The sequence below is a fragment of the Lobosporangium transversale genome (assembly GCF_002105155.1).
Source record: "Lobosporangium transversale strain NRRL 3116 chromosome Unknown BCR41scaffold_8, whole genome shotgun sequence".
Taxonomy (NCBI): Eukaryota; Fungi; Mortierellomycota; class Mortierellomycetes; order Mortierellales; family Mortierellaceae; genus Lobosporangium; species Lobosporangium transversale.
The window spans coordinates 745,550-770,341 of record NW_019028986.1 but is presented as its reverse complement, the minus strand read 5'-3'; the positions used below and the strand labels follow the sequence as shown (position 1 = coordinate 770,341).

The 24,792-nt window shown below is 40.9% G+C and overlaps 4 protein-coding genes across 4 annotated transcripts; 3 read left to right on the top strand and 1 right to left on the bottom strand.

Annotated features, from left to right (window-relative positions):
- Positions 1 to 3,341: 3,341 nt before the first annotated feature.
- BCR41DRAFT_301937 (hypothetical protein) lies at positions 3,342 to 4,496 on the top strand (the record flags this gene model as incomplete). Its single annotated transcript, XM_022020644.1, has 2 exons — positions 3,342 to 3,767; positions 4,425 to 4,496. Coding segments are annotated over 2 exons (498 nt in total), but the record flags the coding sequence as incomplete, so codon positions are not given.
- A 1,611-nt stretch (positions 4,497 to 6,107) lies between these two features.
- BCR41DRAFT_348817 (hypothetical protein) lies at positions 6,108 to 8,578 on the top strand. Its single transcript, XM_022023370.1, has 7 exons — positions 6,108 to 6,325; positions 6,434 to 6,540; positions 6,637 to 6,929; positions 7,047 to 7,457; positions 7,553 to 7,813; positions 7,923 to 8,211; positions 8,437 to 8,578. The coding sequence occupies exons 1-7, from the start codon at positions 6,201 to 6,203 to the stop codon at positions 8,499 to 8,501; spliced, it is 1,551 nt and encodes a 516-aa protein (XP_021883954.1). The 5' UTR covers positions 6,108 to 6,200; the 3' UTR covers positions 8,502 to 8,578.
- Positions 8,579 to 11,241: 2,663 nt separating this feature from the next.
- Positions 11,242 to 14,300, top strand: BCR41DRAFT_393929 (hypothetical protein; the record flags this gene model as incomplete). Its single annotated transcript, XM_022028600.1, has 3 exons — positions 11,242 to 13,387; positions 13,530 to 14,026; positions 14,130 to 14,300. 3 exons carry the CDS (start codon positions 11,242 to 11,244, stop codon positions 14,298 to 14,300), a joined length of 2,814 nt encoding a protein of 937 aa, XP_021883953.1.
- A 948-nt stretch (positions 14,301 to 15,248) lies between these two features.
- Positions 15,249 to 17,183, bottom strand: BCR41DRAFT_368772 (hypothetical protein; the record flags this gene model as incomplete). The annotated part of the gene is made up of 2 exons (XM_022026406.1): positions 15,249 to 16,135; positions 16,553 to 17,183. The coding sequence occupies 2 exons, from the start codon at positions 17,181 to 17,183 to the stop codon at positions 15,249 to 15,251; spliced, it is 1,518 nt and encodes a 505-aa protein (XP_021883952.1).
- Between the last annotated feature and the right edge of the window lie 7,609 nt (positions 17,184 to 24,792).

Genomic DNA, 24,792 nt, shown 5'->3' with positions numbered 1-24,792 from the left:
TGTGATCTCATTGGTTACTCTTTTTGACGCGTCTCATTCCATGTTTCATTCTTGTGTTCTCGCCTCAATATCTCAACGTCCACGGCGATGGTTCCTTTTCAATACGTGTCAAGAAAAGGAAATCCGTGTTTGGGACATTCAAGATGTACTCGCACCAAAACAATAATAATTTCTCATTCATGAGGAAAGGACTAAAAAGTCACCTGAGAATGCACGGTAGGCAGTCATATGTCGCCCATGATCAACGTAACAGGGAGTAAAAAAAAATGCATCCAGTAGATTTTTATCTCTTGCACATCAGCTACCATTGGCAATATCTTTGGTTTTGATCCCCAGTCGTACAGAAAAAGATAAAAAGATGAATGCATTCACCCAAAAGGAGGCAAGAGCAGGAGAGAGAGAGGCATGGGGATTATTAGGGTAATGAACTTGGTGTGAGACATAGCTTTTATTGAAATACGTGCTACGCAACCAAGGGGAGACGAAACATGAGGCAGGGGAGAGGGAGGGATATGACAAAATTTGTAGACCTAGAATGCGGTAATGTGTTTGTTTGGACACTTGTCTCCTTTTCTTTCCTCGTGTCAACCTGGAGCAAGAAAGGGAAAGGCAGATCAGATGGTTGGTCTTTTTATGCTCTTAACCAAAGGGGGCATGTGTTTGCTGCTTCAAAATATAATCTATGCTTTTTCCTGTATTTCTTTATAAACAATGAAAAGTTCATTGGTGATTTGATACTGTCCTGTAGCAAAGAAATGTATTTCGTACCGTCTATTCAGATATCATTGAAGAAGAGGACTAAAAGGCGAATAATAGCTTTGCAATAAGGGTAATATTTCGCTGGTGAGATAAAGGTTCCTCATTTAGTTTGTCTGCTACTTTGCTAGCTATCGCAAAACCAGTTACCCAGGTCATATTGCGATGGTGCCTCATGAGAATAGAGCTAAAAGAGAGCGGAAGAGAGAAACAGACGGGGGAGTACTGTGATCAAGGCTGTCGCTTCTTCTGGAATTACAAAAGAAAGCAGATGAAAACAAAGAAAAAAAAGGTTACAGAATTTTTTTTTTTTCCTCTCCTCTTTTCCTTCGCAGTGAAGTCTTGATCACTCATGTTTTCTGTGGTAATGTTATTTTCCATGCAAGGTTAGCAGAATAAACTTCAATGTATTACGCGTTTTTTTGTTGTGAATGTGGATGTGGTCGAGAGGCTAGCACTCATGCATAGCTTCTTTCTTTGTTACTCTCCTTTTTTTGTGTGTGTTTATGAGTAGCTCAATCTATCATCTAAAAAAAACTCTTTCGACACTTCTGAATAGCCGATCAGTCATCCTCCCTCCAATTATAGGTCATATTGTTTTTTGCCGCAACAAGAAGAAATACATCAGTCCTTTTTTCTTTTAACTCGCAGGACAAGGTTGGATACCCATCTTATCGGAAATTCCATGCCAACAAAGAAAGACAAAATAGAAGGAAAGAAAAAAAACAATTGAGCGCATATGGTATCAATCAAAAGTGATTTACATTATCTACATGTCTTTCTCTTTCATCTGCTCCCCACTCCTCCTTGATCCTCCTGTCTTTTTTCATTCTATTTGCTCACTCCTTGCCTCCGTGCCCTGCGCAAGAATAAACATCAGAGGGACGTGCGAGAGGACAATAGGATAGCAAAGGCAAAGGTAGAGGGGGAGAAGGAGAAAAGAACATTCACTTTGTTATTTTCCGCAAACTATCGGCCTCATGATTTACGGGAAACTTTCATATTGAAGTCCAAATGTCCAAACAAACAGTGTTTAAAAACCACAGCTCATATGTAATGTCAAGAATAGAAGCTTCTCCCATGGACAGTAACGCGTTTTACTCAGATTAAAGCTACAGATCAGTGACACTAGATCATCATTTATATAGCCATGGAAAGAGCGAAGAGAGAGGCTGGGCAAGAATAGCGTATTTCTTTCCATTACTACAAAATTAGACATCATTATACATGCAATACAAAAGAATTCCTACATTAAGCATAGAAGAGATTGACAAAAGAGGGCTTCAGTCCGACTGGGACATGAACCGTGCGTGAGTCAACTACATAGAATAGGGGAAATAAAAAGTGTGCTGCTCATGGCTGTGGATATGCATGATTGCCACCTCCTCTCCTCCCCACACACAAAGCTTCATCATTTTCTTGCTCTTCTAAAAAATAGCTTCTCTTTTTTTTTTTTTTTTTTTTTTTTTTCGACATTTTGTTCTATGATATGCTAGATGCAGACTCAAGACATATTTATTTATATTTATTTCCAAGAGTCCGGCATGTGGGATAAATAAAGTATGGATAAATTTCATCAATAGATCAACATTGAAGGTGAACAGGGTATCGAAGAGACAACGGGCAATAGGCATATGTAGCAATGAGCAGTGATGATTTATATATATTTATACATTTGGAAACTATCGCTACAAGAATTGCGCCTAAAATCAACTTTGTCCGTACAACAACAGGTTACATTCCTCTACGATTCAGTAATTGGACGACAGTATATTTCCCTTCTAAGTGACTTACATGAAGGAAAAAAGATTCCACATTCCAGTCGGCGCTTTCCTTTCTCCCACTCTTCCTTTGCTCATTTTCGTCCTATTCATATCTCCTTTACAGAAGATCTAAAAATGGGGATCAATCTCTGCAGCTTGACTAACCCACATTGTTCGACAATAAGAAATAAGACAAAATAGGAAAAAGGGTAGGATGCTTTGCTCTGACACTTACTCTCCCGTCTCACGATCTCTCTCACTTTGATTACTTTGATTAGATACAATATCCTTTCCCCTTGTCCCTGCTTAGCGCTATGCTTTTATCAATCATTCTTCCCGTAAAAGGGAAGTGAAAAAAAAAAAGGAATATAAAGATTGGAATTTCCTCAACCCTCCTCACTTTTTACCCTTTGTTTTTCATTATTCACTCTTCTTACGCCCCTCATCCACGCCTATCGTATCAATCTTTTGTTGTTACAGAAGTATACTATAGATAGCACGCTGATCTTTCTTTATCCATTCCGACAACCGATCTTGCCTTTTATTCCTCTCTTTCTTTAATCATTTTCTACAAATTGCCTTCTATCCAATATTCCCAACGCTACTTTCCACACCAGGGTCTCCAAAAGCCCATCGTTTTTCTCGCCACTTTTTCTTCTTCCTCCCTTGAAGCTGATCTACACCAAGTAACGGATTAGTTGGTGCTGCTTTTCAATCTTCAACCTCAACCCCATCGCGAGCCCTTACATCTTACTACCCCCTCCCCTCTCTGCCCTGCAACGTACAAACACGCAGCATTATAGAATGGCACCAAGCAATACAATGACGCCAGCAATATCATCATCCCCAGCCGCCGCCGCCGCTGCACTCGCTAATGTCCCTGCAGCGGCTGGAGGCATCTATATCCCTCAAGCATATTCTTTCTTGAGCCCCGAAACTTTTGAAACCCTTGTAGAAGGATACATTAGCCAACTTCATGTCCGTAAACGCAACAAGGCCTTGATCAATCAGCAATTAGCTAATGATTGTCTAATGGTCCTAACCAACCCCGAGAACACTGCGATCTTTAATCCCAAATTTCGATGGTGGGTTCGCAAGCATTTTGTGTTCACAGTCGTGGGTGAGCTAAGGATCTTGATGGACAAGAAGAATGGGAAACCAGTGTGTGTACGCGAACAGCTATACGACAAAGTTTGTTATTTCCATCATATCATTGGACACGGAGGCCGTGACAAAACTTTCGCAGCAGTAAGTTTTTTTTTTAGTAAACATGTACAGAATACCTTTTTTTTTTTTTTTTTTTTTTTCTATTTTATTTGCCCTACACTATTTGATTATTGGACGGAAATTAATGCGGAAAGGAAAATGATTGCCTACAGCCTCCTCTTTCTCTCTCCCCTCTTTCCTCCCCCCCTTTTTTTTTGCGATGGTAAACCTTGTTTCTTTTTATGAATGATCAGACTTGAAGGGATCAGGAATACAGGACAGATTGTTTATAATGCGGAAAAAAACAAGATCAACATCGTCAGAAATTGTTGAGAATCATGTACTGTCATGAGCATAAAAGTATAGCTATTCGGGCCAATCATTTCTCACTAAAGAGAGCGTCTTACCATTTTTGTAAATAAGGGACACGAAAAAAAAAAAGCAACGCGTTTAAAAATCGGGCGTCTGTGCATAATGAGGGACAGCAGGCCTCACCTCCCGTGGCAATATAGCAGAGCATACCTCATACCTCTCGTGGGATCTTTTGCCTCCCACACTCATTCCTCTCTCTCCTCCTTTTAATTTTGCAGGAATGCACCCTTATACGTCATCATTGATTTATGAACCTTTTTTTTATTTTTACTTTATTTTCCGTCTCCACAACGAATCTGACCTTGGATTTCTTAACTTTCAATTTAGATCACAAAATCGTACTCGAAGGTCCCTGCAGAACTGGTTTCACTATTCACAAAGAACTGTCAGACTTGTTTGGGTGTTCGTAAGTACAGCAAGAACAAGCGCCCAATCTTGAACGAATTTGAATATTCTAGCGCCCCTTCACCACAGCCACAATCACAATCACAGCCACAGGCCCAATCCCAGTCCCAATCTTATCATCACATCCAACACCACGCTCAACATTCGCATACACAGCAATTGCCACTCACCTGCAACACTAACTTCTCTGCGCCAATGGTCTGCAATGATAACAATACAGCCTCAACTTTGCATGATATCATGAAAAATGAACAGAATGGCACACTCTCTCCCATCTCACCCATCATGAGTCATACCGGCTCCAGCTTCTTGGGAAGTAATCATATGCAATACACTCAACCTCAACATCACCAGCAACAACCGCACCATCACTACCGTCATCATCAGCAAAATCACCATCAGCAGCAGCATCAACTACAGCAGCACCACCACGCAGCATTAGCTACTCACCTCAACATGAGCATGAGTCTATCTGGAATGTCGCTAAACAACCAGTTGAATCAACTCCATACCAGCTGCAATGTGGATACAACTACCACAGTAACTAATGACGACTTCCCTTCACCTACGTCCACATCTTCCACACCCACAAACTTAACAAAGATGGAGTTGCCTTTGCATCAACTGATGCAGCAACATGGTCATTTCAACAGTGGCCTACATAGTCCAACGGACCTACCAGAACACCACTTTACAACTGCTCAACAAGAAATGTCTTCATCAACATGTCCATCTATTGGTGTTTATTCTTCTACGCCGCAAGAAGGATATCCCTATAGCCAACAACAGCAACAACAGCATCATCGACAAAGTCAACAGCAATTTGATGGCGATGATGGCTATTCATCGCCGTTTTCAAGTTATTCAGCAGCAGCAGCCGCGGCTGCACTATCGTTGAGTGCGTTTGCGAATGCTACACCGCAAACCCAACACCAATACCAACAGCAAACACAACCTTCACAAGGCTCTCCAGCATTATCAGAAGCACAGTTGCTCCATAAGCAAATCCAACAAGAACATCAGCACTTCCAACAACAGCAGCAACAACAACAACATCGATTTTTGACTGATACGATGATGACTTCGAGTTCGGTGCCATCTGCAGTACCATCCATGAGTACAACGGCATCCTCATCTCCTCTTTCTAGTTTGTTGGACGATCAGGATGAAGAGATGAGCAGGCATCACCCTTATCACAACCAATCACATCAGGCCCCACAGCAGCAGTTCCTGAATCATCCTTCTTTGGTTGCTACTCAACTGTAAATTTTTTTAAAAAAAAGCAGTGATCATGTCATGTAATATAGTTTCTAAAAAGCAAAACTAATAAATAATACAGTTATCTCTCTCTTTAATCGTACTCAGAGAACAGCAAAAAAAAAAAAAAAAAAAAAAAAGAAAAAGAAAAAGAAATGCGCGTGTCGGATATGCGCATGATTGGGTGCTTAAGAGAGTAGTAAAGGATAGTAACCAGAACATGTTTGCACGTGATAGCGAGCAATTAGCATATTCATCATTGATAATTGGAAAAACTCTCCTCCTGCAGTCTTTCCCAACGCGTATTGACGTTTTAAAAGCTTCACCTTCCTCTTTTTTTTTTTTTTTTTTTTTTTTCCTTTTACCCAAACTTGCGCCTTTGTTCTTTTTTTATTTTATTTTATTTTATTTTTTTGAAAACATTTCTCATTTCCTTTGAACATGCCCTCATTCGTAGGCGCCATTGACAATGGCACGTCTTCATCGCGCTTTTTAATCTTTGACGAGAAAGGCGATCTTGTCATCGGTCACCAGCTTGAGTACCGTCAAATATTTCATCAGCCTGGGTAAGCGAGCAATAAAAGTCTTTATTTTATTTCATTTTATTTTATTCTAAGCTGGAGACGTTTCCCTTACGGTCAGTCATGTTGATATATAAACGTTTTCTATTTTAGATGGGTTGAACAAGATCCCATGGATATCCTTGGAAGCGTTATTACATGTATTGACTATGCCCTACGCAAGTTTGAGCTTCAAGGCAATCGCGTCAAGCATCTGAAAGGTAAAACCGCCTTCATCCCAATGCCTTAAATATATATACCGTTTTGTCGCTTTGATTGACATTGTGAGAAAAAATTTCTTTTTTATATATTTTCAGGCATTGGTATTACTAACCAGAGAGAAACAACCGTTGTCTGGGACAGAAAGACAGGGAAGCCACTTCATAATGCAATTGTGTGGTCAGATACTCGAACAAAGGACATTGTTCGCAAGTACTGCGATTCAAGCGACAAAGGCGCTGATGCGCTGAGAGATGTTTGCGGTCTTCCCCTTACTACATACTTCAGTGCAGTCAAGCTCCGTTGGTTACTCGATAACATTCCTGAAGTGAAAGAGGCACATGACAAAGGAGATATGATGTTCGGCACTGTTGACTCTTGGCTCATCTATGTAAGGCTTCCTTTTTTGAAACAAAAAAAAAAAAAAAAAAAAAAAGATTGGCCCCAGTTTGAGGTGTCTGACTTTATTTTATTTTATTTTATTTTTTTAATGTTTATGATGATATAGAACCTTACTGGAGGTGTGGATGGCGGTGTTCACGTCACAGATGTAACGAACGCTAGCCGAACAATGTTGATGGATATTCATACTTTGAAGTGGAGCGACAAAGCTCTGGAGTTTTTTGGTATCAATGCCAATGTTTTACCAGAGATCAAACCCTCATCATGTCTGTTTGGGAAGATCAATCATCCACAATTGACAGAAACCAAAGATTTGCCGATCGCGGGTTGCTTGGGAGATCAGCATGCGGCTTTGGTGGGACAACATTGTTTCCATGTAGGTGAGGTTAAGAATACTTATGGCACTGGGTGCTTTATGGTATTCAACACTGGTGAGAAAATCATTCCTTCCAACAATGGGTTGTTGACAACTGTGGGATATCAGTTTGAAGGTGAACCTGCAGCCTATGCACTTGAGGTAATAGTCGTGTACGAATCTTATTCTGTAAAAGATGGTTAAACGAACAGTCACGAACTTTTTTTTTCTAACGCCACTATTTCTGTACTTCCTAGGGATCCATTGCTGTAGCTGGATCTGCTGTGAAGTGGCTTCGTGATAACATGGGGATTATCAAGGATGCGGAAGAAATCAATAATCTGGCAGGAGCAACAAAGGATAGTGGCGGTGTTGTCTTTGTGACAGCATTTTCAGGCTTATTTGCACCCTATTGGAGACCTGATGTCCGAGGCTGTATCCTTGGTATCTCTCAACATACCACAAAGCATCATCTTGCACGAGCTACGCTGGAAGCGACCTGTTTCCAAACCCGCGCTGTAAATGTTTTTCTTTAATTTGTTTAAATGATGTAATGCTTAGGATGAGATTTGATGATGGTATTCTTAAGCTTCATATCTCATATATGGTATTTTTTATTATTATAAGATTCTCGAGGCTATGAACGCTGATTCTGGACAACCTCTCAAGAGCCTTCGAGTGGACGGAGGATTGTCAAACAGTGATATCTGCATGCAGTTGCAAGCAGACATCCTTGGCATAGAAGTCACTCGACCTCAGATGCGTGAGACTACTGCATTGGGTGCAGCCACAGCGGCGGCAGTGCATTTGGATATCGGTATTTGGAAAGGAGGTTTCAAAGCCTTTACAGAGCGTACTCAAGAACAAGAATCGAAAGCGGTCCTCCAAAAATTTACGCCCAAGATTTCAGAAAAAGGTAAAGAATAAGTAAGGACTATAGAAAGTATATACACTGAGTGACTGCGTGTACATGCCATGCATGCATGCATACGTGCATTTTTTTTGTGTCACGCAAAAACTCAAAAACTAAAAAGAGAAGAAAGGGAGTGAAAGGCAGAGACAGATCGAAATGACTCGCACTCTCCAATGCAACAATACATCCAAGGCAGATTATAACTCGCTATTCTTCTATATCACTTAGAACGTGAGGAACAATACGGGCTCTGGCAGAAAGCAATTGAGAAGACTCTGAGTTGGACACCTTGATAATTAGTATTTACAATGCCTATCCATATTGATTCTTTGAATACAAAAAAAGAAATGAAGGTCAAATAAACATACCCATTCCTTTTTTTTTTTTTTTTTTTTTTTTTTCGCACAATCAAGAGAAAAAAGCGATGATGATGGTTTCACTAACTAACCCCTGATGCCACGACTGTTCAGGGATAGAAGGATATTTATAAATATATACAATAAGGCACTCTACATACACATTTCATAAAGACTAAGAGGAGAACCAACATCAACAACGTTTCGTCTGACCTTGACACTCCTATTTTTTGTTTCCTTGTACGCCCTTGGGGATGCATGTTTTGGTGTGTTTTGCTGCTTGGTGCTTGGACCAGTCGTAACTATGCTCTCAGCCTTAGCCTTGTTTGCTACAAGCTAGTACTACGCATGAGTGGGTTGTGATTGATGGGGTAAGCGAAGGATTTTTTTTTTTTTTTTTTGGGTGTGTGTGCATGTGTATATGCATATGCATAAAACTTGAACATGCTTTGCGCTACAGAGAACACTACGAGCCCATGATGCTTGAAGTTTTTTTTTTTTTTTTTTTTTTTTCTCCTCCACTTCGGCAATGATAGTGAGGTATATTTTTATATTTGTATATATTGCTTTATACAAAAAGAGTTTGGATTCAATTGGACCTGCAGGAGGATCACGATGTAGTCTTTTGGGAGTACAAGAAAATATCATAACAGGCACAGGGTTTGAGTGTACAAAGAGAGAAGGCATGCCTGATGACATGATTGCTATTCAAGGTCAGATGTCAGGTTATTCTTTTCTTTTCTTTTTTCCTGAAGGAAAAACCCAATACTAGGTATATATATACATGTAAACTTTCAATGGATATTTGGTTTGGCTGAGGTATGTTATTCCTGAAAACTTTTTCTTTTCCCGCACAGAGTTTCTTGGTAAGACGTGTCATCATTGTGCGTCTCATGGTGATACCAATGTCAATGCTCTTCTCTCAGTCTTTGCTTGCTTTCCTGTGAGGCAGATCCATGCCATGACACCCATCATTCACTCATAAAAAGATCTCTTTAACCAACCAACCCCTTTTTCTGTCGTATGTTTGAACTAGATAAGTTGCTTCAATTTACAAATGAAGAAAAAAAGTTTTTTTTTTTTTTGGCGGAGCAAAAAAAACTAGAAGGATACTTTTTGTGTTGAATATGTATTTTGCCCATCCACATTTTGTAAGCGCTTGATTGAAAAAAAGTAAACAAAAATAAGGGGGCGAGATGCTTGATTACTTGGTTGGTTGGGGCTATTAGTTTTTTTTTTAAAAAAAAAAAAAAAAAAAAAAAAAAAAAAGGTTTGAGGCTGCATTGCATTCTTATCCTTTGCAACCATTCCTTCTCTCCTTCTCCCTTAGACTCATTGTCGTTACTTCTCGTTGAATACATTATCTCATATGGTCAGTAATTATATTATTTTGAATAATATCGAATGTATTGGGGGCCAATTATTTTGCTTGTTGTAAGCTCACCACGAGTCACGAGTGGCGAAGTGTAAAGATCAGCCACAAAAATCAATTCAATATCAATATCTGATTTAAAGAAAAAACGAGATATGAACCAAAGGAGAACTGAAGAAACGCTCAGTTTCATTCTCGGTCGATTTTTCATTGTTCTATTGTTCATCCTTCATAACAGGCTTCAAGGGAGTTATAGGTGTGGAAATGAAGTCGAGGGAGTTGTGTTGCGAAAGGAGGAATAAAAAAAATTTTTTTTTTTGAGAGCAAATCAAGAGGCGAGACGGGCCGCAAAAAAATCGAAAGCAGGCCAGGCACACACTAAAAAAGAGTTGATGCGATTCGACACGTTACAACACGATTTGACACAGGGGGAATAAAGGTTTGGGTTACAGTGGAGAAATTTGAGCATAAAGCAAAGGGTATTGAGCATCGCATTGCTTGCTTGGAATGGACAAAATGGAGAATGATGCAAATGAAGGAAGGGATTTCTGTTGCAATTATATGCTTGTTGTGTGTGTGTGGCATCACTCTTAAACGAAGTTTTGTGCTTGTGTATGACCATTATGCCATGTCACCATGGGACCATGCAACATGGTCTGATTTGTTTTGATTTGAATCAAAAACGAATCAGTGCAAAGAGAGTGTCCTAAGGCGAAGAAGAAGGAGAAGTGGACGAAGAATGAAGAAAGAAGTAAAGAAGTGCATCTTTCTTCTTGTTCATCATCTCTCATCCTTCATTCCCAACAACCCTTCCTTTTGAGTAACTTCGACGTCTTCCCGACGCACTGTAAGCAAGTTGAGCCTTGGCTGTTTATTCCATTGCTACTTGAATCGTAATTCCTCCTGCTTTTCTCATTTCCTCCCATCCCTTCCCATCACCTCTTTCCCATTCTTTTCTACCATTTTGCTCTTTTTTTCTGCTTGTATGTTGTATGATGCTGTGTATCTGTAAACTTATCTTGCCACCTTTTTTTCTTTTTCCATCCTCCCATCTATTATATAATTGAACACTTTTTTTTTTAACACTGGTAGCCAGTCAGCCAGTTATCCGAGGAAAGACAACAAAGTATTGACATATCATAGCATTGGATAATATAAGCATACGAAATATCGTAGCGGACACAATCGTTATATCCGCCTCTATTTCGACAAGAAAGGCAGCTTACTAGGCCTAAAGTAATCAGAGACTCCCTTTCCGAAAGAAATCGAAACAAGTCAAAAAGAAAGTTACAAGAAATATCGGCCATGAACTCAACCCAGCAATATGGCTACCACCCATACCCGTCTCCTTCTCAGACTCAGGCACAAGCACAAACACCACAGCAGCAGCAGGTCCTATCGCCCCAACAGCAGCAACAAGTTCTGTCACCCCAGCAACAGCATCAACAGCAAGTTCTCTCACCTCAACAACAGCAACAACAGCTGCCACAAAATCCTTCGGACGCGTCATCCCAGCAACAGCAACTCTCTCCTCAACAGTCGCCTCCATCCCATCATCACTCACCTGAATTGCAACACGCAAGCCATATCAACAACCTCATAGACCGCACTAATGGTAATAACAACAGCACCAGCAACAATAATGGCAACAACGCCAATGGTAATGGTGCTAATAATAGCAACAATAACACCAACGGTAACAATGGCAGCAACAATAGCAATAGCAACAACAGTATGGAGCAACAGCATCCACACTCGCCAAGTCATTCCAATGACGCGCAATCGCCTATTGATGCCGAAGGTGAATTGATCGTCCCCGGTCAAGTAACGAACGGTCAGCAGCAACAGCAGCAGGCTGTTTCGGGGGTTGCATCAAGCACAATGCACAGTCCCACAAACTCGAGTCATGGAGGGGCATCTGGAACTGGTCAATCGGGACATCCAAATACGCTTGTGCCGATGCCTTCGCCAGACATTGATGCTACTACTGCAGCCAATACTGCAGCCAATACAAACTCTTCTGCCAGTCGGCAAATGATTTTGCAACAATATCAGCAACATCAACAACACCAAAACCAGTTCAATAATATGGCCATGTCTATGGCTAATTCTACTAATGGGACAGGTGGTGGCCATCATCCTGGGGCAATCAACACTATGATGTCACTTCAAGGTCCTTCTGCTGCCTATGTGCTTCCATCACCCCAATCAGCTGGCGCTAATGGGCAACCGCCACTTCCACTGCCCGCGATACCACCTATGAGTACGGACTTGGACTCGATCCTGGTCAAGTATTCGAACCAACCTGAGCTACTCAAATTAATCATCGAATCCAAGAAAGAAGAAGACCGAAGATGGGCAGAAGAAGCGCGGTACCGAATGATGGATTTGATCATGAGGGGGGAGAATCGATCATTGAACAACATACCTGGTTATGAAGGTCTCGGAGGGATGGCTGGTCAAATGCCGGGAGCAATGATGAGTATGACAGTCAAACGTTTCGTAGAAGAAGGAGGCTATGGACATCCTTCCATGTTCGGAGGGTTTACTCCCTCAGGACCAATGGGGACTGCACCGGGCACTGTTCCGGTAGGCACTCCACAGAGCACTGGCCCACATGCTGGAGGACCAGGCGGCGCCGCCACTGGCAATACTACTGGTGCCGGAGGGTCAGCACTTAATGGAATGAATTCTTCCTCATCCGCTGCCATGACAGGATCTACAACATCGGGGATCCCAACCATGTATGCTCAATCACAGATGCCAAATCCATTTGGTATGGGTAGTATGGGCGGTATGAGTGGAATTACTCACGGACCACAGTCTATGATGAGCCAAACGATGAGTGGGAACGCACCAGGGTTCGGCCAAAATATCGATGCAAGCCTGGCTCGCAAGCGATCTGTGACCTTTGCAGGCGAAGTTCATCACCACATGCGTTCGCAGTCATTATCAGCCATGCCAACAACAAGCTCAATGGGTACACTCGGAGGAATGCCTGTGCTTGGAGGGATGAATAGTACAGATGCATTTGGACAGCAACAGCAGTTCCAACAGCAGCAACAGCAACAGCAACAGCAGCATCATTCCCAGGCTATGGGCTTCCAGAGTGTACATCCATACCCATTTGGACAACCACAGCAATCACAGATGAATTTCCAGCATCACGCAGCAGCATCTGTTCATCCATTCGGGGGTGGTAACCCATATGGACATCAGACTTTTGTTCCTCAGCAACACGCGCTTGGCACCGGCGTCGGCGTTGGAGCAGACACGGGGGGTACTGGTTCTAGCACAGGCATACACCCTAATGGCAACATCCGGCGGACCAACTCTCTCTCTCACATCTCTCAAACCCAGACTACTATCACCGAACAACGCCTTTCAGCAGGACGTCCAAGAAATGAAAGCTCGGCATCAATTAGGACTATGGATAATAATGATGACAGTGGTAAGTAAAAGATCTAAACGGATGAAAGTTTTTTCTCTTTTATGAGCATCTGACTCTCCAACATTTTTCATCAGTTTGCAGGGAGGAGATACGATCAATAACCATAAAATCTTTTATATATATTTTTTTTCTTATCTGTTAGATGACGAATCTGATGATGACTATGATAATCATCCGTTGATAGGAATGGCCAGTCGACCGGGATCAGCTCTCAGCATCCATAATAATATCGGTGGCAATAATGAGACGGCACTAGCGGTTGACTTTTCAGATATGGCATCTGTCTCGGGCGGAAGTGGAGGACATCATCATCATAATGGCCACCATGCCAATGATACTTCATCAGGAAATAATAAATCGTCCTCTACCACAACTACGACCACCACAACCATCAAAACACATCGGTCCACATCCTCGACATCATCGCTTGCCGGCATTATTGGAGGAGGTTCGAATGCAGGATCTGATTATAAACGTAAACGAAAACGTCGAGAGATGCAGCCCGTCAATAAGATTGTGGATTCACTCGAACCTCATGTTGATCCTTATCTATGGAAAAACAATGGTAATACGACACAGAAGAAGACTGGATGCAAGAGTATCTATTACAAGTGCTCAAATAGTACTGCAGGATGCACGGTAAGAAAAAAAAGCTTATTTTATTTGGTTTTTGGTAGATGTCTTATAATGTATATGATATCATTTCTAATATTCTTTTTTCCCTTCATTAACGCCCTTTTAGGTTAACAAAACGGTGACGGAAAAGGAAGGCGGCGGGTTTGTGACTAAATACCGAGGTGAACATCTTGAGGATTGTATTAAACTCAAGAAGGCTCAACTCGCAGCCCAAGCAGCACAAGTAGCACAGGCGGCTGCTCAGAATGGACACCACTCCTTCAAAAAAGAACAATAATTTTGTTTTTTTTAAAAGGATCCTTGTCTCAATTTGATATGCTTTAGTCCAGCAAAACTGACAAAGTCGTGAAAAGTAATGGAATAATTGAAAGAAACATGGAGAGCAATGAATGAACAGCGACATACGAACGGGCGATCGATTGAACAAACGAGCAAGCAAACAAACAAACAAACAAACAAATGCTGTTGACGATGTAGAAAACAAAGCAGTTGTTATTTATTCATTTGTCTTATTTATCTACTTATTTATTTACTATTACCATTTTTATTACTACTTGATTTTCTGCCTTATACAATTTATTCATTCGTTTCTTACCTTTATTCTGTAAATTACAATCCGTTCCTGAGTTTACTTTTTTTTACTTTTTAAAGTACAAATATAAATAAATGATGCATATCTGTTGCCATGTAACCTCTGTTTTGCAAGACTTATTTATGTCTATTTCGTGTATCAACTGTGGCACTCCATTAGTTTTTTGCTTTCGAGGTGTAGGAAAAGATAGGATCAATATGTATCAAATAGAATACACTGGCGGAGCAATTTTTTTTTTTTTTTTTTTTTTTTTTACCCTATTCAACATACTAAAGATCAGACATCAGCAAGCTTTCAGATAAAGAGCAAATGCTTAAACTTCATAACGGGTTTTTTTTATTTCTTCTTTTTTGTTCAAATTGACCAAATCGAAGTAGGGGCATTAATAAATATATACGAGTAAGCTGCAGTCCAAAGAAAATATTCATTTTGGTATCTTTTTTTTTGTTTTGTTTTTGTTTTCCATTTTTTTTTTTTTTTTTTTTTTTTTTTTTTGGTTTGTAACTTGTTATTGTTAACAAAGAAAGAGGAAAGAGAGAAAAAGATACAAAAGAATCAATCATTATATATTCCTGAAAAGGATGTGGAGGGAAAGACATTAGGAGGAAGGGATGTGAGAAAAAAAAGTGTACTTCAATAGAGACGCGCCGTCTCTCTTGTCGACGTGATGGGATTGTGCGAAGGCTGACGACTGTTCAGGAAAGACTTGGAAGAATACTGCTGCTGGCCACCATTCTGAATAGTTTCGTTCGTGGCACCGTCACTAATGGCTGCTGGAGTTGGAGCGTTCTTGAGCATAGGTTGTTGTTTTGTTCCCGTAATACCGGTCAATCGCTGCGGAAGGAAAAACGTGCAGTAACTCAGCATAGCCACCAAAATATTGATAGGCAAGAACAGTAGACTGGAGCGGTGTTGCTCCTCCGTGATGCGATAGGCCAGAATAGTATCATACTCGCGTAACTTTTCATCAATGCTCGCGAAGCGTTCCTCAGTGTATGATCGGAGGATGTTCTCTTTCTTGTCATGACGCTTGATCTGCTTCGTGAGCTGATGAAGAGTTGGCTCGACACTATCCTGAACCTTCAGAACATCGTGTTTTGTGGCAAAAGCGCGTCGCAGTTGTGAAAGCTCAGCTTCAATCGATGCGACCTTCCTTTTCAGCAGCTCCACCTCTGTATTTGGGTAATGAATCTGTTCTTGCAAATGTAATGCACGTGACTTCAATAGACTGATCAGGTGCGTGAGGGGTCTGATACCAGATGCAATAATGAAAAGCTCAATGTTAAGTGCCGAAAGATAGTTTTCATATGATGAAAAAAAGGTTTTGAGATATTGCAGAGTATAGCCTCCGAGAAAAGGAGAAGCCAGGACGAGCAAGAGCGAGAAGAATTCTTGGCGACGAAGACTGGCGGCAGCGCTCTGTCGTCTCTGTTCTAGGAGAGGATCGAAAGAAGCATTGGCACTCACAGATGTCAACAATACTCTCCTCGTTCTGGCAGCATAGTACAGCTCCCATGGAACTATAGTAAGGAAGTAAGGGTTTTTACGGAGAAAAAAAAAAAAAAAAAAAAAAAAAAAGATGGGATGTCAGTATACGCTAAAACTTTTGGAACCATGCTTTCGGGGCTAGAAAATGAATAGTAGCAAATCGCCAGAAGTGAAACAACGCATTCAATCTCTTTTTTCACTTTTCTCCCTTCCAATTAACTGCCTCTTTCTCCTTAGCACAAGACCAATGCATGATGAATGTGATATCGTAATCATTCTTTCATGCAGCACTTTCTCTGTTGAAATGAATAGCGATAATGATGTAAACAGGGATCCAGGGTCAAGCAGAGCAGTAGCAACAGATAGAGTGATGGCGGAGCAATACCAAAGCAAAGCTTGTGATGTTGGGTCCATGAGTATGAAAAAAAAAAAAAAAAAAAAGTTTTTACCTTTGATGATGTTATAAAGAAAGAAAGCGATTAGAATCAGTGTAAGAATGTCGCTAAAGATATCCGCTTTTCCAAAGACAAGCGCGCCCAACGGTGGAATCACGGCGAAGAGAATAGGCCAACTGTGAGCACCGCTCGAGTAGTCCGAGTGTTCGTGTGGATTCGACCTCAGTCTCTCTCGGTCCCCACTCGTCTTTCCAGGAGGTAACGATGAATTCGAGCCATTATCATGGCTGGTGAAGCCCGAGCTACCACCAACCAAACCGCCAGTCTTATTGGTGTTCGGGCCATGTTGACTACTCTTATGGTTCAGGGTCTGACCATTAAACGACGAGTTGGATGACTGTGAGGAAGATCGATTATTGTTGGTTGACCGTCCATTGTGATGAGTACCATTGTCTAATTCAAGATTACTGTGCTTAGTTGAGTTGCCATGACCCGACCGACCACTGTAGTGCAGGGCTGTTGCTTTGTGCGAACTATACATAGTTGGCTCTGAATCAGAAGTGAGAATAGGCATGGTCGAAGCAGTTGTCGTAGTCGTAGAAATTGTAGTCGTCCTAGTCTCTTGGCGCACTTTTTCAGGACCTGGAGAATCGTTGCGATGATGTTGATTCTGCAGATAGGTCATTGGACGAGTTGTCTAAAGTTTTGTTTTATTTGTTCTGTTAGGATTGCTGAAATAGTTGTTGGTGCTGTTGTTGTTTGTTGGGAGCTGTTTACAAATAGTTTGGATAATCAGAACAGGTTTGTGTCAGTTTGTAATGAAGTGCCAGAAGAAAATAGTCAGGGCGCAGCGTGTTTTTTTTATCAAGACCAAGCGCTGTAAGGGAAATGGGGAGCAAGAGTTAAAAAAGCAAAAAAAGAAAAAGAGAGAAGAATGTAAACGAAGAAAAAAAATAAAATAACGTTCGCATGAAAAAGCATGCGATAGTGAGTGGAAAAAAGAGTTGTACAACTTGTTGCATGATGTCTGAATGCATCCTCACTTGTCTTCCAGCCTTGCATTTCCACTTTTTTTTTTTTCTCTTTGGAATTAATCTGCAGTATCATGCATGATCCGTTATCAATCCGCGCAGTTGGTCTGTGTGTTTCTTTATGAGCCTCAGCACCACAAGGTTGAACTGCGACATGAGGTTAAAAGGCATTGTTTCCCAAGCTAATGACTACAAATTGAGAGTCGCGATAAAAAGCGATAGAAAAAGGAGACAAATGTTACCCGAAGAAGAAGAAGGCTGCTGATTGCCGCGTTTTACGTCGTGAAGGGAATCGTCAGGAAGACTGAGAATGGGTCATCAATTAAAAGGGAAATGGAGAGAAGGGAGTTGGTTGAATATGAAAGGGCACTTTTTATTCTTGAGGACGTTATTTGTGGACAGTGAAAGTGGTCAAGTGGTGCCGTGTTTTTGTGTGAAGAAGGGAAGAAAGTAAAAGATGAGAGTAAACAGACGTTCACCATTAAAAGAGCAACAAGAGTGAATGTGACCGAGGGAATCCAAATCAAAACTCGCGACATTTTTTTTTTTTTTTTTGTCGTGCTAGTTCCTCTTATAAGAACACTATTTGGTAATAGACCAAGTCTAGCTCTTTTTTGGGTTGGGTCACTTTAGCTGTTTTAGTGTCTGAGACATGTCAATTCTTCAACGTAGTCAACGACAACGATGACTACAACAATACTACATCACTCCAAAACCGCACACTCAACAGGTATGAAAGTCGATATATAACTGAATAAAGGAGAAAAAGATGGAGTGGGTGATCCTTAGACACCCATTTCAAAAGGCAGAATGAGCTTTCAAAAAAAAAAAAAAAAAAAAAGTTGATGGATGTTGTTGTTGTATGAATTAAAAAAAAAAAAAAAAAAAAAAACTCAACCCCATGAAAAACACAAAATATTGTTGAAGCGCATGTTCAGGCACAGACTAAATTTTACTTGGTATGCAACAAAAAACAAAGCATCTTTGGTTGCACAACCCATGCTTTGAGTATGTCGTCGTGTTGGCTGGAGGGAATAAAATAGACAGGGAGTATTACAGCGGACACAGATGCATGGTGTGGAGAGATGAAGGATGTGTGGTATAGGATTTAAGACGGAAGATGTAGAACACGAGAGAGTTACTGAAAGGAGAGAGGAAATGACTCACCAATACGTGACAAAAGCACGAGCAGGCTTGTAGATATTTAGTATTAAATGTATTTTGTAGGATGCTGAAAGAAGGATATGCGAAATGGAATGAATAAAAGGAAAAAAGGAAGCAACATTTGGATGGGGTCATACCAGGTATTTAAATGATATCTCTTTTATACTTCATGTAAACTTACAACACTGTGCAATGTTGTCGTGGAGCATGTAATTCAAACAGGTGCAGGTGCATAGTTTTATGAGCGGGACACACACATTAAGTAGCTTTTCTTGAAAAGAGAATGTTCAGTTGCGGGACAAATTGCTGGCCAATGCATTCATTGGAAGCGGTTGCTACGTGTTAATGTGTTACAATGCATGTAATATGTGAGTTGTGCCTGGACCAGCGAGCACATGGCATGGCCAAAGTGTTTTTTCACAAGGCAATCAATCAAACTAGCATCAAGTCACTAGTCTTCCCGATATCACTTCAACCCGAATCAGCGCTCAGAGCATGCTCTGATTACAAAAAAACATGCACATGTCGCAGAAGCCACGTTGTCGGGGGATGATTGTTGATTTCATCTCAAGGGTCCTCCTATTCAAAAACGAGCGTTCAACAAGAGAAAAACATATCAAGGAGTCAAAGATCAGCAATGGACAAAAACAAATAAATTCCATCCCGCAATCGTAATTTGGAAAAATGGGCGTGCTAATTTTCAACTCAACATCAGAAACTGTATCTCAAAGGTATACCAGAATTATGCATGCGCGTGAAATTGTGGCATTGCTCATTCTTTGTTTTAAGGATCGTTCAAGGGACCCTTGTGGAAATATTCCTGTACTTGAAAATCTGTTCACATTCTTGCACAAAGATTAATCAAACAGCCTATTCATGCTTATTAGGTGCTTGCAAATATTACTGTTACTGGCTTTCTTTTGGACAACAAAGGTCCCAAGCTCAAATTTATAGGAAGGAAGGAAAAAAGAATGTCACTACGAATGATAAGAGGCAGAGAAAAGAGGAAAAAGATGCTAGTCTCCCTGTGTTCACAGAATAATTAATTATCGACAATGTAATAAATGAACTTGTGAATTATCACAAGCTTGCAATATAGTTGGGGAGTATTCAATCAACCTTTTTTTCAACTGTGTACCGTCCAACGCATGTGCAAAATTTGTAACAAGAGCATGCATGCCGACTACAAAGGACAGGGACACAGGCAATTCTTAACCCATATTTGTGTATCCCATGTGAGCAAAGAGAACGTGATGACGGATAAGTGGCGTAAAGCATTCATTTACAATGGCGAGAAGTTGTAAATAACACAGTCGTAATACTGTGGATGGAAAAGAAGAGTAAACAGTCTTCCTTATTCCTACCACAACCGACTGCGATCGACATAAAAAAGTAACACGAGGAATTAGAAACACTTGTACATGTAATAATGAGTGTTCACTTTAAACGTGATGCAGTAGATTAACGAATCAACCCTGACCCCAAACTTTAAAATGAGTGAACATGCACTCTGCAAAGTCCACTTGCTATTCATATCTGCCATCTATTATATTGCACATGTATATTAGCCGTGTCTTCAAATAAATGTCGAGCTGCGTGCCTTGAGATCATGAACGATTATAAAGGCAAAAGTGTTATCCTTGCAAATTGTATGGTAATGGGAAGAGGATATACTCGCTCGCAGTTTAAAGAATTAGAAAATTTCTTGTGATCTTCCGCTAAGATTTCAATGATTAAATGAAAATGCACGTTGCACACCATGTGCTTATGTGATGCACTGACTGATGTCGGATCATGTGGCAGCAAGGTTTGTATACTGCATGTACGTTGTGGAAAAAAAAAAAAAAAAAAAAAAAAAACGCGTTCAATTAATAGCCTGTAGACACATGTATCATTCAACACGAAGAGACCATTGAGTCCATTGGAAAGAAGCGGACATCTGAACATCTATTTGTCTTCTCACCATTACTTCCTTTATATTTTCTTCCCTACAATTTTTAAATTGTATTCACTCTTTTAGCGATTATACAGATCATCACGGAATATCCATGAGATATCTCCTTTTCGTTACTTTATGATCATCTTATCCTGTCCTTTTGCCCTATTCCACATACCAAACTGTCTCATATTTCATATTTTTTAACTTTCTTCAGCTCTTTCATTCCTGGAAGGTTTTTACCGAAGATAGCTTTCCAGTGGTCTTATGAAATCTATGAAAAAATTGATATGATTTGCAGTAGGGAGGCAAGGATCTGTTTTATTTAAGTTTTTTTTGTACAATTGATCATGTAACAAAGTGAAAAGGGAGCAAGTGCGTGAAAAAGAACTATCTCTTGAAGGTGTGGTTGCTACACGAAGCGACGCACCCTTCCTCTGTGTGCACCTGTAACACAGGTACACACGTCGAAGAATAGCCCTGCATTGTGTGTTGTTTTGAAGAGCCCTACCGGTCTACATGTCATTTGAACATGTGTACAAGTTACATAACGCCTTTTTTTTTTTTTTTTTTTTTTTTTTTGCATGAAAAGCTACTCCTTTATGACATTATAAAATAAGGACTGAAGGAAGGAAGGAACTTATCTGGCGGGAAAAAGTCCCGCATGCAATGCGGCTGACCTTCGCTGACACTTTCTTTTTCTCCGTGATTGCTTCTTTATTATTATATATAGCCCGTTTCATTTGGTCACGATACCTTATATTTTTTAAATTGATTGAATAGACTCAAGCGAAAATTGAATTGTATTGAATAGCAACTCTAAATCCGATGTCGTTCGCTACTTGCAAGCTTGGCTCGCTGTCCTCTATTTGCACGCCGAGCGACGGAAGAGGTCAGTGGCTTTGACGTTGAATAACTGTTATGCGTCACTATGTTTTGCTTCCTTACCTTCACTCTAGCTCTCACGCAACACAATCAAACATGATGATCGTCAAATTCACAGAGTTCCATCAAGTAAGTAATAGACTATCTTTTTTTTATCATTTACCTGCGCTTCCTAATTATTTGTGAGTAATCTCTGGTTTCTTACGATGAATAGACGCGGAATCTTTCGATCCAATGAGAACATCGCAGCTTCCTTCTCCCTTTTCTTTTTTTTGACCTTGGAGGTCGTTACAAGGAGACGCCAGATGTTCTGCTGATTCGAACTGGCCACTACCCATAGTGGGGAAACTTTTTGAGCAGGTCTTTGACCTTGTGCAAAAGTTTCAGCCCTCCGGTTTTAAAAAGATTCTGTCAAGCATCTGAGTCTTTTCTTTTTTTTATATTTTCTTTTTCTTTTTCTATGGCTGCTGAGGGATATACGAAGGGACGCCGGATGCTCTGCTGATTCGAACTGGCCACTACCCATAGTGGGGAAACTTTTTGAGCAGGTCTTTGACCTTGTGCAAAAGTTTCAGCCCTCCGGTTTTAAAAAGATTCTGTCAAGCATCTGAGTCTTTTCTTTTTTTTATATTTTCTTTTTCTTTTTCTATGGCTGCTGAGGGATATACGAAGAGACGCCAGACATCTCACTGATTCGTTAACTGCCCACTATTTATAGTGATGGAAACTCTTGGTCTTTGACCCTGGTTTCAGCAACCCAGTCGTATCGAATCTCAAGGGTTCTGGCTCTATTTCTTTTTTTTTTCTATTTTTTTTTCCCCCTCCAAGACATGGTTCCGCCTTGGTTCTTGCTATCTCCTGCCAGCTCGCCAGGTCTGACCACAAGTTGCCGTCTGTTCTCCGTCGCGGAAAATGGATAATATGATTATTTTTTTGCATGGTATTACAAACGCAAGGCCTTTATTCAAACCTACAACATGCAACTCGACATCGAGACCAATTTTAACCATCATATATACTCTGAAGTAATATTAGGCCAACCAAGATTTTACCCATTCGCACACTCGGATTCTTAGCAGCTGTCGGGCCGCGGTTTTTGTCGAGGCGTGGATGAGGATATCGTGGGCAAGACTCTCAACAATGTTTATATTTCGTTGGAATAACAAAAAGCATCAAGCATTAAAGTCGAATAACACAATAAACAATCCTAAATGAAGCAATTTATTCTGATCTCTTGCGCTTTCTATTGATCTGGAGGTAAAAAGATGGCCTCACCCATGTATGTTTCACCTCGTCTGTAACCCTCACGCGCTCCCCGACAGCTTCCTTGGCTTTCAAGTAAGCTGTCTTTGTAGTCTCCAGAATTGGCACTGCTTCCGCAACCACGCTAAGGCTCTTCCTGCCCTTGGGCACTTTGACCTTGCCCAATAATCTGGGGATATAAACGGCTTCGTAATCTAGGGTCATCACGAAGATTTCCATTTGACCATCTAAAGCGTGAATTAGCACCACTGTCTCCGTTTAGGTTTCATGGATCGTAAAAATATACAAGAGTGTAACATACCTTGGACAAGCAGACCCAGGACCGTTGGGTCTTTTACACCCTTGGCGAACAAGAGATCTAGTGCCAGCTTCATTTCAGAAAGTAACTTCCTGAAATCTCTATCAAGGAGCTTTTTAGAGGTTCCTGGGGGCTTCACCTCCACTACGAGTAGAGGCAGGCCGTCGACCATAACCAGGTTATCTGGTCTAAAGCGCTCCGTATAGTATTTCTCCGTTGGGATTCTGCTATCGCTGAAAGCGGAGACGTGTTATACCAAGAGTGAAGAAATAACATGTGAATATCTTGCAGAAATGAATGAAGAACAAAGAACTGACAGATCTACTACTCACCAGTATCCCAAAGTCGATGCGATGGCGCAGATGTAGGGCCTGACGTAGAGCGCGCTGTACGTCGCCTCGTTTTTTTTTATTTTGCCAGGCGACTCCCAAAACATCTCGTCCTCGCCAAGTTTGGTGAAAATGCTCTTGAGCATTTCACCTGCCCCTTCCTGACCCTTTTCAAGAAAGGCGCGATACTCGGAAGCAGAGTTCGACGCCTTTGCTTTCTCCACGCAGAATTTGGAAAAATCCAAATCCTGCTCACTCAAGGCTACACTGGTCTCTGTAACCTTGAAAAAGCGCTTGAGTTTACGACGCCCCGCCTTTGAAAAATATTTTTCCATAAACTCTTTTGTGAAAATGAAGTTTATGGAGCTAGAAAACACAGTAAGAACTGTATCAGCGTCACGGCCTTCGGTGTGTTCTCAAGCAATGAAATAAATGGTAGTAAAAAGCACTCACAGAATATCATGTGGAGAGAGGAGCGTTCCCTGGCGCTCTTCCTCAAGTTTAATGAGTTCTTCTCGTACCTCCATGAGGGGAGAAGATACATCGAAACCTCCGTTTAAGACCAACCTATCGGTGACCTGACTACTCCTCTCGCCTTCCCCAGTGAGGTGGTTGATAGGCTCATCCGCGTCAGACTTGTTAGTCTTGTCAGACTCGTCGGGCTAGTTGTTATTATTTTTATTAATATTGGATCATAATGGAAGTAAACATTGGTTCAACGTTAAATTATTCGACACATACTTTCAGGTAATTGTTGATGTTTGTTTTTTTTATGCCTTTTAGTAAGGCACGTAAGTTCTCCTTGTAAATGATGATCAGGACTGAGTCATCTCTTCTTGGTCGCGCCGCCCTCCTGATCTCACTGATAATTTTGCTGAAACTGCTAGCTTCACGATCCACGCCGTATTCCTTGACGGCCCATTCGACGAAATGGAAAAGGGTAAGATCTTTTGGGCTTGGCCATTTGCCAATTGGAAGTTGAGATATCATAGTATCCAAGTCAACCTTGACCTTTTGAGGCTTCTGAAAAATTGTGCTGGTGGCCATTTTTGTTTGGTGAGGTATTTATGAGGTTTGTGAAGAAGTTTTGTGTGAAGCTTTGTGAAGAGTTTGTGAAGAGGTTTATTAGTATTGCGAAGAAGTTCAGAGACCTCTTTTTATCTGTGAAAGCGACAAAAATATAACTCCTAACTCCTTTGTGCAACATGAGACAATGCCCCGCCTCTGGGAATAAGTGGACCAAGCTTACCAGATGAAATCAGGAGCATTTGTAACGACTGTGCTAAATGAATAAGCAACATGGATGGAATCAACAGAGTAGGAAATCAATGCTTTAAGACTGAGGTGGACCACCAGCACATGCTTTTTATTAACTTAGTGGCGGTAAA

Excerpts from the sequence above, each read along its gene's own strand:
- BCR41DRAFT_348817 (XM_022023370.1), top strand. The coding sequence starts at position 6,201 with ATGCCCTCATTCGTAGGCGCCATTGACAATGGCACGTCTTCATCGCGC. Across the intron at positions 6,541-6,636 it reads TCGCGTCAAGCATCTGAAAG|GCATTGGTATTACTAACCAG; the intron begins GTAAAACCGCCT and ends ATATATTTTCAG. Across the intron at positions 7,814-7,922 it reads CCTGTTTCCAAACCCGCGCT|ATTCTCGAGGCTATGAACGC; the intron begins GTAAATGTTTTT and ends TATTATTATAAG.